Raw genomic sequence first — 15906 nt, 5'->3', positions numbered from 1 at the left:
CCTGTTTCCAGTTTCATTGTTTCCAACTACAAACCTCCTCATGACTATTTGTCTATTTGTCGTCAAAGACAAAAGTATCTTTGTCTACCTATTTCCAGTACAAAGTCAAATTATATTCAGTGATACGGCAAATAAAATTGGATCAAGGCAAAATGGTGCTCATTTGTCAGTGCAATCAATTGTCACATTTCAACATTTTAAATCTACTCTAACATTTTTTTGGAACTTCAGTTTGACTAAAATATAAAAATGCATATATAAAATGTGAAACACTTCAATTTTGATTACAATTCTGTTAAAATACAAATACCACGAGAAGTATCAGAAAGAAAAGACAGAAATTTAACAATTTTATGTTTGATGTTGGCATTTTTAGGGTCACTTTCAGAACTCTCTGATACCTGACCTGTTTTATTAACAAAAAATCTACAGCCCTTGGAGTAAGTTTCTCTAAGCCTTTTGAAATGTGGCAAATACGTTAATCACAAGTAGTTGACCAAAAAAGTCTCAAGAACCTGAAGTAAAAATTGAACAGGGTGGCTTCTATTCTGCTTTGAAGTACCAATCATCGGAATCATTTTCTAGGGTCTTTGTCTACCTTTGGTACATTTAGTGGACATGTCAATCTGGAGTTGTCGAACAAAAAAAGTTAAAAGTAAAAAATAAAAATAGCAGGAAGGCTTCTATTCTGATTATGAAGTGACTGTTTTACACTAATTTGTTGCAACATCACAGATGGAAGATGCTGAATAGCAAAAATCAAATTATCATCATTAGATGTCACCTTTACCACATTCTTATCTTGTCATGTTCTCCTGTGTAATTAGACTTGTAAAAGTGTTTTGCATTTTACTATGTAATTTTGTAAAGTTAAATATGCTACCTTAACCACTATCACTACAACAAAACAAAAACAGCTATCTCCAAAGGACAATGATCAAAAGAAACTTGGGTCACTTGGGAACTATTTGGACACACGTCATGTGCGGCAAAAGTTGCAGTCCGGCTGAATTGATTTAAATTAACAAACAAACAAGATAATGTAAAGCTTCTTGTAATATGTTTTGGTATCCAGTGTTAAAAGCGTCCAGGGAGCGGCGCCAGGTTCATCGGGCCGGCAGTAGCAGGTGTAGCAACGTCTGCTTCTAGTGAGCACCGATACGCCGAAGAAAGCCGGTAAAGGATATCGGCTCGAGGACCTGGATGGGTATCTGCCTTCTGCGTCATTAGCATCTCGAAAAGTGTGCTGACTTCCGACAGCAATGTCCCGCCCAGTGGGTTGTCTTTGTCCGGGCTTTTTCCTGAAGGAAATAGTAACAAAAGTCTGAGAACAGATTTTTTTTTCATCATTTATGAAATGATGTGTCAAAGTGGCTGTACACACACACACCTCAACCCAAAACCCTAACAAGGCGTGACAGTACCCCCCACAAAGGGACAAATCCCATAAAAAAAGAAGGCAGCAGGTGCATAGTCCAAAACGCGAGACAAACCCTGAATGTTTATGACAGAAAAAAAACACAGGCTGGGTGGGCATGGTAGGGCTTTGAGACATAGTCCAGCCAGTCCGGCAGCCAGTCGTCTGGTCCGACCCTGGTCACCTGAAGGGCCACCGGCCGCTCCGTCCATTCTGGTCGCCTGAAGGGTCGCCTTGTCCTGTGAGCATGAAGGGACTCTCGTCACCTCACCCTGGAAACTTGGTGGGTCCCAGGCGTCGGGGGACTGTCTTGGTCAGCGTCGACATCTTATGGCGGAACAGGCGCTCGGACGTGCGGCGTTGGCACTGGGACTCTTATCTCTGCTGGTTGAGAACCTGGAGTTTCTAAGGGCTCTGGATGTTGTGAGGCTGTCTTGGTTGACAAGCCTCTGCAACATCACATGGACATTGGGGACATTGCCACTGGATTGGCAGACTGGTAGTTCCCCTGTTTAAAAAGGGGGACCAGAGGGTCTTTTCCAGTTATAGCGGATTCGCACTCCTCAGCCTCCCCAGGAAGGTCTTTACTGGAGAGGATCGTCTGCCGCAAGGTAGAATCTTGGATTCAGGAGGAGCAGTGTGGTTTTCGTCCTGGCTGTGGAACAGTGGATCAGCTCGACACCCTCAGTTGGGTCCTCGGGGGGCATGGAAGTTTGCTCAACCAGTCCACATGTGCTTAATGGACTTGAAGAAGGTGGTTTGACCGTGTCCCCTGGGGAGTCCTGTAGGGGGTATTCCAGGAGTAAGAGGGTCCTGAACCCTTGTTACGCCTATCCCTGTACGACCGGTGTCAGAGTCTGGTTCGCGTAGCCGGCAGTAAGTCGGATCAGATTCCGGTCGGGGTTGGCCAAGGCTTCCCTTATGTCACTGATTCTGTTCATCACTTTTATGGACAGAATACCTAGGTGCAACCGTGGGATTGAGGGGGTCTGTATTGGTAGGTTCAGGATTGCATCCCTGCTTTTTGGATACGTTGTTGTTCTGGTGGCTTAATCAAGCCGTCATCTCCAATTCTGGCTGGAATGATTTTCAAAAAGTGTGGAGCGGTCGGGATGATAATGACCCTCAGTTGAAAAAAGGGGGCAGGCCCACTGAGGGTAAGGGATTAGGTCCTTACCCAGGGTGAGGAGTTTAAGTATATTGGGGTATGGTTCATGAGTGAGGGAAAAATGGAAAACGAGATTGACAGGTGGATCGGTGCATCGTCTGCAGTGATATGGACTCTGCAGCGGTAAGTATAGACTTTTTATCTCTTGATATATTTTTGGGGGATTTTTGGAAATACCTGCTAAGATGCCCAGAGAAGAGAGCTTTGGGTTGGACGGTCACGCTCTTATTTCACAGGTGGCTGCTAACCAGCTCAGGCTGGCTCTTGCGTCTACCTAGAGTGCCCTGTTTTCGGGTCAGCCTGGCACCGTTCCCACCTTTCGCACACATTGGCCAATAGCCTGCTCGGGGCGGCTCTTGCGTCCTCCTACAATGTCCTAACCTAAGGTCTGGCATCTTGGAGATGCAACTCCCTTCTAGCCAATAGGAGGCCAGCGGAATGCGGGGACAGTCATGGAAGAGCAACTCTATCATGACAATTTCAAAATAAAATATAGGATGTCACACAAGGAAGTTTGAATTTTCAGATTTTAAGTTTCGATACTTGATATCTTTCGGAACTGGCGGCCCGGTAGGGCGAGTGGTTAGCGCGTCAGCCTCACAGCTCTGGGGACCTGGGTTCAAGTACAGATCGTTCCTCCTGTGTGGAGTTTGCATGTTGTTCCTGGGTCTGCGTGGGTTTCCCCCGGGTACTCCTGTTTCTTCCCACATTCCAAAAGAATACATGGTAGACTGATTGGACCCTCTGAATTGCCCCTAGGTATGGGTGTGAGTGTGCATGGTTGTCCATCTCCTTACGCCTTGCGATTGCCTGGCCACCAATTCAGGGTGTCCCCCACCATTGCCCCGAAGAAAGCTAGGATTGGCTCAATCACCCCCTGTGATCCTAATGAGGATAAAGCGGGTCAAAAAATGAAATTTCAGAAAATAGTCTATGGTGCATTTTTTTTACAAGTCACAAACAAATAAGTCCCTGCAGAATGTGGGGGGTAGAGTGTGATATATTCTAATGGTTGAACTGTTAGTGAAGTTACAAGACATCGTGATAGAGAAATTTGGTCATGCTTACCAAAAGTGGAGAAAGAGGACGAGGAGTCCAAGGCATGACGGGGCATCAGTTCACTGTCGGAGGACGGTGGTTCGTTGGGCACAAAGACGTTGTCGTGATAATCTCCTGATAAGGTAACGGACAAACGTGCCATCCACGATGGGTCACCGACTTCTGAAAAGGTGTCATCTGAAGAAACAGAAATGTTTGATTGGCAGCTTACTATTTATTTTGTGACAGTGAAGACATTTGCACACACGTTATGCATATTTTGTACATATTTATTTTTATTTGTTTTGCCCGTGTCCTGTTCGAGACATTTTTCTTTCAGTTTTATACTTTTTCATGCTTGTTCAAAGTTTTCATATAGTTCTGATTTTATTCTTCAGTTCTTGTGATCTATCCTGTTTTTGAGCCATTTGTCTCAGGTTTTTTTTTACTTTACCCCTAGTCCTGTCTTGTTTCGTCCTTGTATTTCTGCCCAGGTCTCGTACTGACCTTGCCACCTTTTCTCTCGTCTCTGTCCATTTTCATGTTTTGGTTTGTTGCTCTTATAGTCCTGTTTGTCTGACCTCACTGTGTCCTATTCTTGTTTTTCCAATCTGTTTGTATTGTTCAACTTTTCAGTCTTTTTCTGTTCCTGTTTTACTGTGGCCTCTTTTTCTTCTTTTTTATGCTCTTCTGGTTCAGTGCTTGTAATGGTTCTATGCTTTGTTTTTGTCCTTTTTTTTAGTTTTGCCATTTTTCTTATCGCACTTCTGTCCTGTTCTTATTTTCTTTTTTTATTGTTCAGGCCTTCAGTACTTGTTATGGTCTTTTTCTGGTCCTGTTCTAGTCGTTCTGTTCTTCTTCTTCTATGCTGTTCTGGGTTAGTTCTAATACAGAAATACTGCAACATACCAGTGGCTTAAGATACGAGAAAAATTTGAGATATGAGTAAAATTCCAACCAAATATCTGCTTTGAGATAGGAACAAATTTTGAGATACGAGCATACGAGACAGGCTGCTTATGATAACAGCGCGGTTGGAATCTTCATCGAGGTGTCTCCTGAGAGGGGTCTCCCTAACCCTTCAAATCCAACACAACCACCCAGGAATGTGGTGCCCTACGTTTTTCATACAGCCAGAGAGTATGCAGTACTTCAGCATCCACCTAAAGCTGAAGGCCTGCCGAGGTGTCACTCAGGTAGTTGTTGTTTTTGTGGAATCTAGATTTGAAGTCCTATTCCTGCACCATACATGAACAGTCCTTTAGTCCTGCTGATAATTAAAATAAGTTTGTTGATAGAAGATGAATGGATTGGACGTCTTGTCGCTGATTATAGCAGCCAATGAATTAATTAACTGCAGGCCAATCACTGCCTTTGTTGCCTGTAGACCATGAGTTAAGCCTTCATGACTTTCTCTGTTTCTCTAAACTTTTTTAGAAAATATTATTTTATTATATTTTTTACAGTAATTTTTGTGAATCATTGCTACAAATTAAAACTAAACCATTTTTAAAAAAAAAATTGTTATGTTTTATTTGCCTACTGAATTATATTTTATCATTACTTTTAATTTTAGTTATTGGGATTTTACAATAATTTCTTTTTTATTTCGAATATGTTGTTGACTTTATTTGCCTTTATTTTTTTTTCTTTTGGCATCTGTCACATCACCACTAACTAAAGTATACACAATAGATCTGAAAACTGTAGACAGCAACTGTTCTCTTCATCCATCTTCTTCGAGTTTAACTAAATTGTCAGCCCGCAGGAGAAAAGAAAAAAGTCAAACGACTCAAAAAAAAAAAAAAAGAACAAACGAGCATTGGAATGTTGGCAGCAGAATCAAAGGTTCCACTCATTGTATGTAACACAGGTGTGAGCTACACACGTAGTCTTTGAATGTTGCATGTTAACTCATTCCGTGCCATTGATCAAGACAGATTTTCAATCGCATGGTGTATGATAATCTTTCTGTCGTGGATTTATATGAGCTTCTCAGAAGTAGGTGTCGAAGTTTCCTTCATTCGCTCTAAGCAAAATTGATTGATTTCTGTTGGCTTCTATTTTGAAATCTAACCTAGTATTCATTCATTCATCTTCCACGTCGTCAAAAGAGGTGCTGAGGTTTCTAGAGGGCTAAACTCTAGACTGGTCGCCAGTCAGTCATAGGGCACACAGAGAGACAAACAACCAGTGGGAATCAAGCCTGTGGCTACACGTCAGACAAGTGATCGTCTATCGTGTAGACTCTACACCACAAGGCGGTGTAATGGGTTGTTATGTGATTTTTTCACTTTTGATTGTAGTGCAGCTAGTATGGCAACACACAGGCGAGCCAAGTGCGGGCGGATGTATGTGATTTCCTCTTTGCATTGCAAGCAAGGCCATTGTTCAAAGTTTTTTCCTTTTTTTCTGCCAAAGTAGCTTTCAACAGGAAGTCGACATAATCACAAATGACCGCCCGTAGCGCTATTAGAGCAAATTCAACATGTCCGCTGTTCTCTGTACCTGTGTCGTAGAGCAGGTCGTGTAGCCCATCCTCCAGCTGTGGGACGTCGGGCGACTCCCTTTCTGCCTCCCAGTCCACGTCGCCCGCCTCACTCTCGCCATGCCCACTGTCCTTGGTGCTGTGCCAATCAGAACAGTCCTGACCCGTGTACCTACAAACATAGTTCACCTTAATTGACAACTCCAATATACAGTAATACCTTGAGGAGTGCCCCAACATACGAGAAATTTGAGATACGTGTAAAATTCTGTGCAAATATTTGCCCTTAAATATAATACAAATTTTGATGTACGAGCATACGAGACCGCCAGGTGGCCGAGAAGATGAGAGGCTGCAAGTTCCATGTTTATTCACATTTTATTTCATTCATAGACCTCAAAATATGTTTTTTATAATTTGTGCACATATAAGCCACACCCTTGATTCAGTTATCTTTTCCTTTTTCTTTTTTTTTGCGACAAATACAGCATCCATGCGAGAAAATACGGTATATTTTTGCTGCAAAAAGTGTTAGGTGATGACCAACTATTCATTTATTCCTAGCATGGAAAACCTAAAAATATATATATATTCTTAAAGCTGTCCCTGAACTCACCTTAAAGAAAACTTACAAAAGTTGGTGTTTTTTTTATGTGCAAAAAAGGAGGAAGAAATGGAGAGGAAAAATAGAATGAACACTGACCTTGCACCTCGCTGTGAGTATTTGTTCCCGCGGAAGTTGGTCCGAGGCTGCAGCTGACCTTGACGAAGAAGCGACAGCAGCTGGGAAATCTGCTACAATATGGAAAAAAAACAAAAAAAAGTAAACTGGCACCTGAGCAATAGAATAACAACTATATTCCGTGGTGTAATAAATCTGTTGTGCAAGTAGTAATTGATTAAATTGAGTATACAAGTTTGATGCGGAAAAAAAGCTTTTTTTGTATCGATTAATTGTTTAATCAGAGTTGGGTTTTAACTGTTTTTTTAAATTGCTGTAGTACTTAGTTTTATTGATTCGGGAAAGCTGCCTAATGTGTCATGGTACTTTGTTGGTTCTGAAGTCCGAAGTCAGCTGTAATAGCCTCCGGCAACCTTTAGGACAGGGGTGGCGAACACGTGGCTCTCGAGCCATATGAGGCTCACGGCCAAAATTAATGCAGCTCTTTGCTTCTTATCATATTTTTTTTATACTGTGGCTTTTTGCTCTGCTCATATGTCGATTTACTCACATCTTAATTCAATGTTTCCCATAGAAATGACCTAAATACAAATTAATTAGTTCCAAAACTCTGAAAAGACACAAAAAACTGGATATTACAAAGGAAAAACATTTTATTCGTTTTAATTCGTCATCTATTAGCAGAGTACTAAATTTAGACGCATTTGGCGTAGGGGAGAGAGAGAGAGATTGAGGGGGAGAGAGAGAAAAAAAGAGAGAGAAAGAGAGAGAGAGAGAGAGAGAGAGAGAGAGAGAGAGAGAGAGAGAGAGAGAGAGAGAGAGAGAGAGAGAGAGAGAGAGAGAGAGAGAGAGAGAGAGAAGGGGGGAGGGGCAGAGAGAAAGAGAGAGAGAGACTTTTTGCATGGCAACGTGGTCGTAACATAACATAAACAAATTTAAATGAACTTGGATTACAATACAGACACATTCAAAAATAAATTTAATCTAACCTTACACTAAACTTAATTCAAATTTTGTTTTAAACTTGTATACCTTTCTTTTTTCTTGGCTCTATTTGCCCCGCCTCCACCCTGATTTTCAGCAGTTTTTACAAGGAACCTATCGAGGGTTGTTTGCTTTTGTTTTCAAAATATTCAGAAAATGATGAACACAAATGTCCTCACAATAGGATAACACACGACCACTTGCGAACGAGAAGTAGCATACTCCTCTCATATTGGCGAGCAAGATCCACCACGCATACACCATTCGGCACTGACTAACGTTCGTATTCGACAAAATATGTGGAAGCCGTCTCCAGAAGGACTGACATGTGCACTTCAGCGTGACACAAGGTGGAATTACTGACTATAAAATGCACGCAGAAGGACCCAAACACAAAGATAAACCTATTTCCATTATGCCATACAATTTTAAATAGTTTGCAAAAACACAATATTTCAATTATTTTAAAAACATAATAATAACAGTTTGATTTAAATTGTCCTAAGATGACTCTTTTTAGGTTTCTTTTTGTGTGAATCGCCTTCAGTCCAGAAATACTCCGGAAAGGGACAAGGGTTCTCCTGAAAACGGGTTGACGGAGGTTGGTAGTTCCGATTAAGACTAGAGGTGGGAACCGCTGGATACCTCACAATACGAAGCAATTTACAAAACAAGGCTCACGATAATTCATATCTTACGATAAGATGATACAATAATAATCAATACATTAAAAATAACTTGGCAATATTAAATTAAATTATAAAATTGATTTTTGTTTTTTATTTCTTGTTTGAAAGTGACAACTATTGCAGTAATATGAACCATCGAAAAAAAAAGAGAGATATTTTGACATTAGAAGCAATTTGGTATCCACATCTTAAACTTCTGAAAAGAAAATTATAATTTCTGTCATTAAAAAGCAACATGTCAGCATAGACTTATTTATTGTTTCAAATTGAATTATTTGATATTTTACATTTACAAAGATAGACATATTAACTTCCTTATGATATTGACCCTAAGAATGTGCTTCTGATTCATACAGTATCTCAGAAATACCCGAGCAATGATTTTTCTTTAAAGTAACACATTTGTACTCCCTATTAAAACCATAAATAAAGAGTTGAAAATTGTGAATCAGAGGGCGGCTTATACGCGAGAAATTGTAAAATTCAACTTTTTAAAGGCAGCTTTAAGGGAGTGGCTTATACGCGCGGGGCAGCTTTATGCGAGTAAATACAGTAATCTATGTAAATCATATAGGCATTTTAGTAGTCTCATGATGGGCAGAAGTTGAGATATAAGACAAATATAAATGCCAATGAAACAAAAACGACAAATCGCAGTGAGTTTGTTTTCATATTATGTGAAAAGTAGCTGCTGATGTCCATCACACACACACACACACACGGATATACATACACATGACAGTGAAGGTTAATCTCTCAGCGTACGTCTGTTTTTGCACGACTATTTTACAGGAAGTGACCTTCACGTTAAAAAAAAAAAAAAAAATCTATTCTCCTTTTCTGGCTTCTTTCCTTCCAGGATGGGAGGGCGAAATGAGTGTAACGTCGGTGCGCTGCCAAATGGGCCATGGGGGCAGGTGGAATGGGGTCATTGTAGAGTGACGCATGCTGGGAAGAAACATTAATGGCTTCCTTTTCCGGCCAAGAATTTTGTCGGAGCGTCAACAGTGCAATGTGAACATCCTCCGCCATGACAAGAGATAAATGTCTAATTAAAGCACATTAGCTCCTTTACAGGAATACATAAATTACCAAACAGGTAACGGCCTCAAATTCAACACAAAATTGAACAGGAAATGTGTGTGCCAAATATTTAACTTGCATTAAGTGGCATTGTATAATGCCACGCAAACAAATTATACACACATTGACACACGAACACAAAAATAGAGGCGGGGGACACCCTGAATCAGTGGCCAGCCAATCACAGGGCAGGAGACGGACAACCACGCACACTCACACCAATACCTAGGGGCAATTTAGAGTATCAAATCAGCCCACCATGCATACTTTTCAGAAATTTGGAGGAAACCGGAGTACCTGGAGGAAACCCACAAAGGCCCGGAGAGAACATGCAAACTCCACACAGATGGACAGGACCTGGATTTGAACCCAGGACCCCTGAGCTGTGAGGCCGACGTGATTATCACTCACTCCACCGAGCCGCCCTAATTATTAATTATGGTTAAAAAAAAACTATTATTTGATCATATGTCGGTCATTGATATGAATTGAAGTTTTAGCGAAATAAAAAAAAGTAATGGGACAAGCGCCAGCCGATTTGTATGAACCCCATGCACTTTCAGTTCATCTTTGAATAAAAATGTCCGAAATGGCATCCTATTTCAAAAAGGAAAACCTCGTCCACGTTTCAAAACTTGCTCCGATAGATAACCAACATAATCAACGTAGCTTTTTGCTGCTTCCCGCTCTGTCGGCCGAGGAGGCTTATTCACGGCACTTAGATGAGTCTGAGGTTCATCTTCATTGTCTTCGTCAGGAGCTAAGCTATCGTAAAAGGTATTGGCTTTAGTTCTAATCATGTTGGTATCCAGAGGAAGCATCTTCTCCCAATAGGGCATTCTCTATCTTAACAATGATTTTATTCCTCGTGGTACCGAATGTTCGCTTCTTCTTGCTGTAACGCACAATGGTTTCATTTCTGATGCATTAAATCAGGTGTGTCAAACATACGACCCACGGGCCGGATCCGGCCCGTCTGGTGGTTTGGTACGGCCCGGGGAAGAAAGCTGCATTGTATAAAAAAGTATGAATTCTCTTTAAAATTTGTAGTTCTTGTATTATCCGCTAGGGGGCACAGTGTTTTAAATGTGCAGACAACATGAATTGACATTTATTTATGTTCTTATGTTATTCTCTTGTACATAATATATTGTTCATAATGTAAAAGGAAAATTCTTTTAATAAACATTTTGATAATTTACTCATTCTTTGCACTAATTATTAGAATTAGTGACTAATACAAAGGAAAAAAAGTGGGCTTATTGTTAGTTCTATGTAATTTTGCAATGAGTTTACTGGTCAGAACCGCTTGATCTCAAATTAAGCTGTATTCAGCCCGCAGACCAACGGGAGTTTGACACCCCTGCATTAGATGATGCAGGACGTTTAAGAAGTATTTTCAACGCCGATTCAAAATCCATACAATGCTGAAAGAGGCTCGGTGTAGTCTATATGCGCGATGTGAAAAGTATGTCATGTAATTTGAAGAAAAGGCACTAAACTGTTTGCATTATCGGTGCGTGATTCTTCAACTGTGAATTCATTTTTTCTTCTGGCTGATTGCCACCTATTTCAGCGCCAAAGAAGAAGCGTTGCCCTGACCACTGACATTTTTTACTGCCATTTTTCACCACCAGTTCTCACTGCCATGGTTCTTTTCCTGTCTTTGCGAGTTTCAATGTATATTTTGACACTTTTATGATTTTTTTAATACTTATGATTAAAAATAAAAACACGATGTACTAAAGCCGCGAATGTTAAAGCCGCGAAATGGGGAAGATCACAGTAATATCGTAATAATAATTGCGGTGATTTTACTCAGTGGTTTTTCGATTATCACATTTTCTAGGAAATATGAGGGATTACTTTATTGTGTATTCATTCATTTTCCATAGTGCTTATACTCACAAAGATTGCAGGGGGTCTCAGCAAACTGTGGGCACTAGGCAGGGACCAGCAGGGATTGTTGGACCAGCCAATCACAGGGCCTGTTTTGTGTAATTATTATTATTTTCCATTATTTTGGCATTTTGTTTCTTAAAATTAAAAATTGCCATTGGGAAAAACTTAAATAAAATGAAAATAACATTTAGAAAATTTAATTAAATTTGATTAAATCAGAAATACACTAGTTATGCCACCAAAACTACAAATTTGTGTTTAACTCTTTGACTGCCATTGACAACGATAAAATATTCCTTTCTTTTAAACGGGGAGAACAGTCTGTAACATTTGTAAATGTTCATACTTGAGTGCCATTGACAGCACTAGACGTACACTCTATTTCAAGAATGAACATTCCCGGTGTGTGAAATGTTCACGACCCGCCTGACTTTAAATCCTTTCCATTTGCCTTTGTAAGTCAAGTCAGAAAACGAAACATTTTAGCTGCTTTTGTCAGCGCGGTATTGCCTTACACGCATTCATTGTACTCTGATATCCGAGCTTGACTTGAAAGCAACATTTCTGGAGGCAGATGACAATGACAAATGACACCACAGCGTGCATACAAATTCGGCTTTTTGGCCTTCACACACACATTTTTCTCAAGCTCCTATTTGATGACTTCCTCAGACTGCCTGTTCGTTACTCCCAAGTCTCCAGTGGACTTGGTTTCAGATTAATTTCAAAGCCTGCGGGGGAGGGTGGAAGGGGAGCGACGACGAGGCTGGGTTGGGGGTGCGCAAGTTAATTAGCCAATAACCCATGTTAACTGTAAGCACATGTTGGATGCAAAGTGATCACAGATTTGGGAAGGTGGGAGAACACTGATGACTTCAACAAAGCATGTTTAAAGACTGTTCTGCCTAAGTTTATCCAGTATATGAAATGTAGAGGAGATAAAACTCTAGACCATATTTAATCTAATATCAAACATGCCTATAGAGCCACATCCCTCGCTCACCTTGCTGGATCAGACCATCTCTGCCTGTCCCTCACCCCCACATACACCCCACTCCAGAGGCTAACAAGGCCAAAACGAAAGATGATAAAAACATGGCCCGAGGACTCTCTTTCTCAGCTGCAGGACAGTTTTTCCCGCACCATTTGGGATTTTTGAACACCACAACCGCCAGGACTACACAGACACTGTACTTTCCGACATGAAAAACTGCACGGGCAACGTCACTGTTGATAAACGGATGCAGGTTTTTCCTGACCTTAAACCCTGGATGACCAGTGACACAGGCACTCACACTTTTTAGGACTCACCTGCACTTCGGGGGAGGCGGAAGAGAGCTCAATGGAGTCCGCGAAGGCCACCATGGACAGCCGCACCAAATTCCGGAGCAACTGCTGCCGTTCGGCGTCGCTCGATCTGTGACCCTCTGACATCTTGGGCCTCCTGAGCGTCGCTTGAGGCGCGAGAGCTGCCGTCTCCGCCGTTTCCATCTTCAATGTGCTCAAACAGGACCCTGACGAAGACGTGGACGACGAGTTTCTCGACTTTCCAACGGTTTGGTAAGATGTTGCGGGGGTCAGAGTTAAAGTTGGATCCAGCTGGATGTTCGCGGGTTTCCGTAATGTTCTGCTGGGAGGGGTGTCGCCCTCCAGGTGGGTTTGGGAATGGAAGCTCCCATTCGTCATCAGCTGCGTCAATTCAAATTGTTTCTCTGAATGTGGCAGAGTTAGCGGGATTTTTTCGCTCCAGTTCGACGGGGGCTCCTCTCTGCTGTCCCTCAGTACGGGAATCAGCTGAATGTCTGACTTCCTGATGTTCTTCTGTGGGCGTCGTGGGTGGCGGGTGTATGTGGATTCGGCCTGCCTACAATTATAGGCCCGGTGGTCCCTTTTGTCAGCACGGCAGAAGGTGGTGACTGTGGCGATGGCAAAAAGAAGCAAGAAGCATGTAGCGCCCAAGCAGATGGCTAGCATCATGGTGAAGCTGAGCCGCCCCCGATCCCCGGCAGATGAGTTTTTCAGGTGGTCTTTGAGGTTGATGAAAGTCACCTCCAGTTTTGCCTCGGTGGATAAACTGGGGGTCCCCATGTCGGACACGGAAATGTCCACCGTCACCGTTTTCCCAATTAGATGAGTGGCATTGGTGGTGTTGACGAACAGTTGGCCAGTGACCCGGTCCAACCAGAAAAGCCCATCAGGGTTCCCCTCCGTGATAAAGTACTGGAGTTCTCCATTCAGTCCAGAGTCAGAATCTTCGGCTTTAATGATGTAGGCAATATATCTGTTGAATCCCTCTTGGACTGAGTGGCTGGCAGCCGACCCTCCTTCTGTATCATTTACCTGCTCTGAAACAACCTCTCCATGATCTGAGTCGATGGGGACGCTAATCCGAGCGACACCGCCTTTAAGTCTAGGCTCCTTGATGACTGGGGGGTTGTCATTCTCATCCTGGATATTAATTTCCACTCTGGCCGTAGTCCTAAGAGGCGGGTGACCCTGGTCCATGGCCTCCACCAGGAACATGTACGAGCTGTGTTCTTCGTAGTCCAAAGGCTGAAGGACATTGATGACACCGCTTGTCGGGTGTATGGAGAATGGCCGAGTGGGTGATTTTGAATCGCTAAGATTGTGAACGTGGTACAAAACTCGACCACTGAGCTCAGAATCGGCGTCGTGCGCTTGGACCTTCAGTGCGCAATAGCCTGCCATGTTGTTCTCCTTAAAAGATGCTTTGTAGACAGCAGACGAAAACACTGGCGCATTGTCGTTTTCATCCAAAACTCGGACCGGCAGATGTTTCACGCAGGACAACGGCGGATCTCCATAATCTTGTGCCACCAGCGTCACGTTATAGTCCGTCACTTTCTCCCAGTCCAAGACGCCAGCAGTGACAATCAGGTAATTGTCACCGTGGACTTTTTTAATACGGAAGGGCCCAGAACCGTGTTGCATCATAGCTGTCACTTTTCCGTTTTCTCCCGAGTCGGCATCAGAAACAATCACCAAGGCAAGGAAAGTGTCCACTGGAGCACCCTCCAGTACTGTCGCGGCCAGGGAGCTGGGGTGGGTCCAGGTCATGTGGATTCTAGGGGCATTGTCGTTGATGTCCACAACCTTCACGTGGAGCTTGCAATGAGAGGGAATGGAGTTGGGTCCACGGTCACGGGCCTGGATGATCACTTCGTGGCTTGTCTGGGCCTCATAGTCCAGAGGAGCTCTGATGCTCACAGCGCCACTGTGTGGATCCACAAAAAAGAGCTTCTGGATGTCAGGATGGGCGTGTTTGCTTAATGAGTACTCCACTTCCCCATTGCTGCCCTGGTCAGCATCCGTGGCTCTCACCTGAATAATTGTTGTGCCACGTTCGGTATCCTCGGGTATCTCGACCGTGGGAGCATTGTCCTCAAATGTGGGACTATTATCGTTGGAGTCCAGAATATGAACTTGGATTAAAGTACTGCCGGACTTTGGGGGGTTTCCTTTGTCCCAAGCCAGCAGTGTTAGTTCAAAGGACCCCTGAACTTCCCTGTCAAGTTCTTGGATCACCACTAGCTCTGCCTGTTTGGTCCCACCTGGTCCAGAAGCTAGAGCAAAATGCTGGTTGTCAGACAATGAGTAGGTCTGTAGACCATTGCTCCCCGCGTCTGGATCCACTGCGCACTCCAAAGGGATCCGCATCCATAGACCGGCCATCTCTGAGATTTCTACATCCTGCACGGAACTGGAAAAGCTGGGATTGTGGTCGTTCAGGTCCATCACCTCCACGTGAACTCGCAGGTAGTGCACCACTCCGCTCTTCCAGTACAGAACACTAAAGGAAATTTCACATTCATCTGTCCCGCGGCACAGCTCTTCCCGGTCCAAGCGGCCTTGGGTAGTGACTTCGCCCTCTCCGGCGTTGACGGCGAAAGGAAGAGCCCGCCCGTGTTCCACGATTCGGAAGTTCTCCAGAGGACCCAACTGGTCCATTTGCCGGAGGTCATCCACCAGGCGGCCGACCCGAGTCCCTGCGAGTTGCTCTTCCCAGACACGGTACCGGACGGTGATGGGCTCATGCTCTGAGCAGCCAACCTTCCAGTTAATGCCCAGGAGCAAAATTAAATGAAGGAGAAGCATGGCCAAAATGTCTACTGAGTTACCGGTAGAATCACATAAAGTGAAATTTTCGATTTGTGAAAGTCTGGACAGAGGAGAGGTTCAAGTCCGGTACATTTCAGGTCCAGCTCGGTCAAAAAAAGATCACGACCGTATCAAAAAAAAATCCAAAACAATGATCTTAACATTGAAAGTGAGTCAAATCATTTTCTCAGTTGTAAACCCTCCCGAAATTAACTTTTAGGTCCAGATGCAGATTCACTTTAAGTCTAGAAGATAATAATTTCCATTCTGGCGGTCACTCTGACAGCTGCTGCCACCATTCAGTCGCACATTTCATCCTCCTCCTCTCTGCTGCAA

At 43.1% G+C, this 15906-nt stretch overlaps 1 protein-coding gene across 2 annotated transcripts; it reads right to left on the bottom strand.

Annotated features, from left to right (window-relative positions):
- Positions 1-305: 305 nt before the first annotated feature.
- Positions 306-15906, bottom strand: pcdh12 (protocadherin 12). Of its 2 annotated transcripts, none has more exons than XM_077733522.1 (5): positions 12763-15906; positions 6815-6906; positions 6132-6283; positions 3654-3821; positions 306-1301 (listed from the first exon to the last, which is right to left on the bottom strand). In XM_077733522.1, exons 1-5 carry the CDS (start codon positions 15565-15567, stop codon positions 1078-1080), a joined length of 3441 nt encoding a protein of 1146 aa, XP_077589648.1. In that variant the 5' UTR covers positions 15568-15906; the 3' UTR covers positions 306-1077. The 2 variants fall into 2 exon arrangements, with proteins under 2 accessions (XP_077589648.1, XP_077589649.1); XM_077733523.1 differs by having other exon boundaries at positions 6815-6903.

This window comes from Stigmatopora nigra, chromosome 14, assembly GCF_051989575.1.
Source record: "Stigmatopora nigra isolate UIUO_SnigA chromosome 14, RoL_Snig_1.1, whole genome shotgun sequence".
In the NCBI taxonomy this organism is placed as follows: Eukaryota; Metazoa; Chordata; class Actinopteri; order Syngnathiformes; family Syngnathidae; genus Stigmatopora; species Stigmatopora nigra.
The sequence above is the reverse complement of the archived record's forward strand: the minus strand, read 5'-3'. Positions and strand labels throughout refer to the sequence as shown.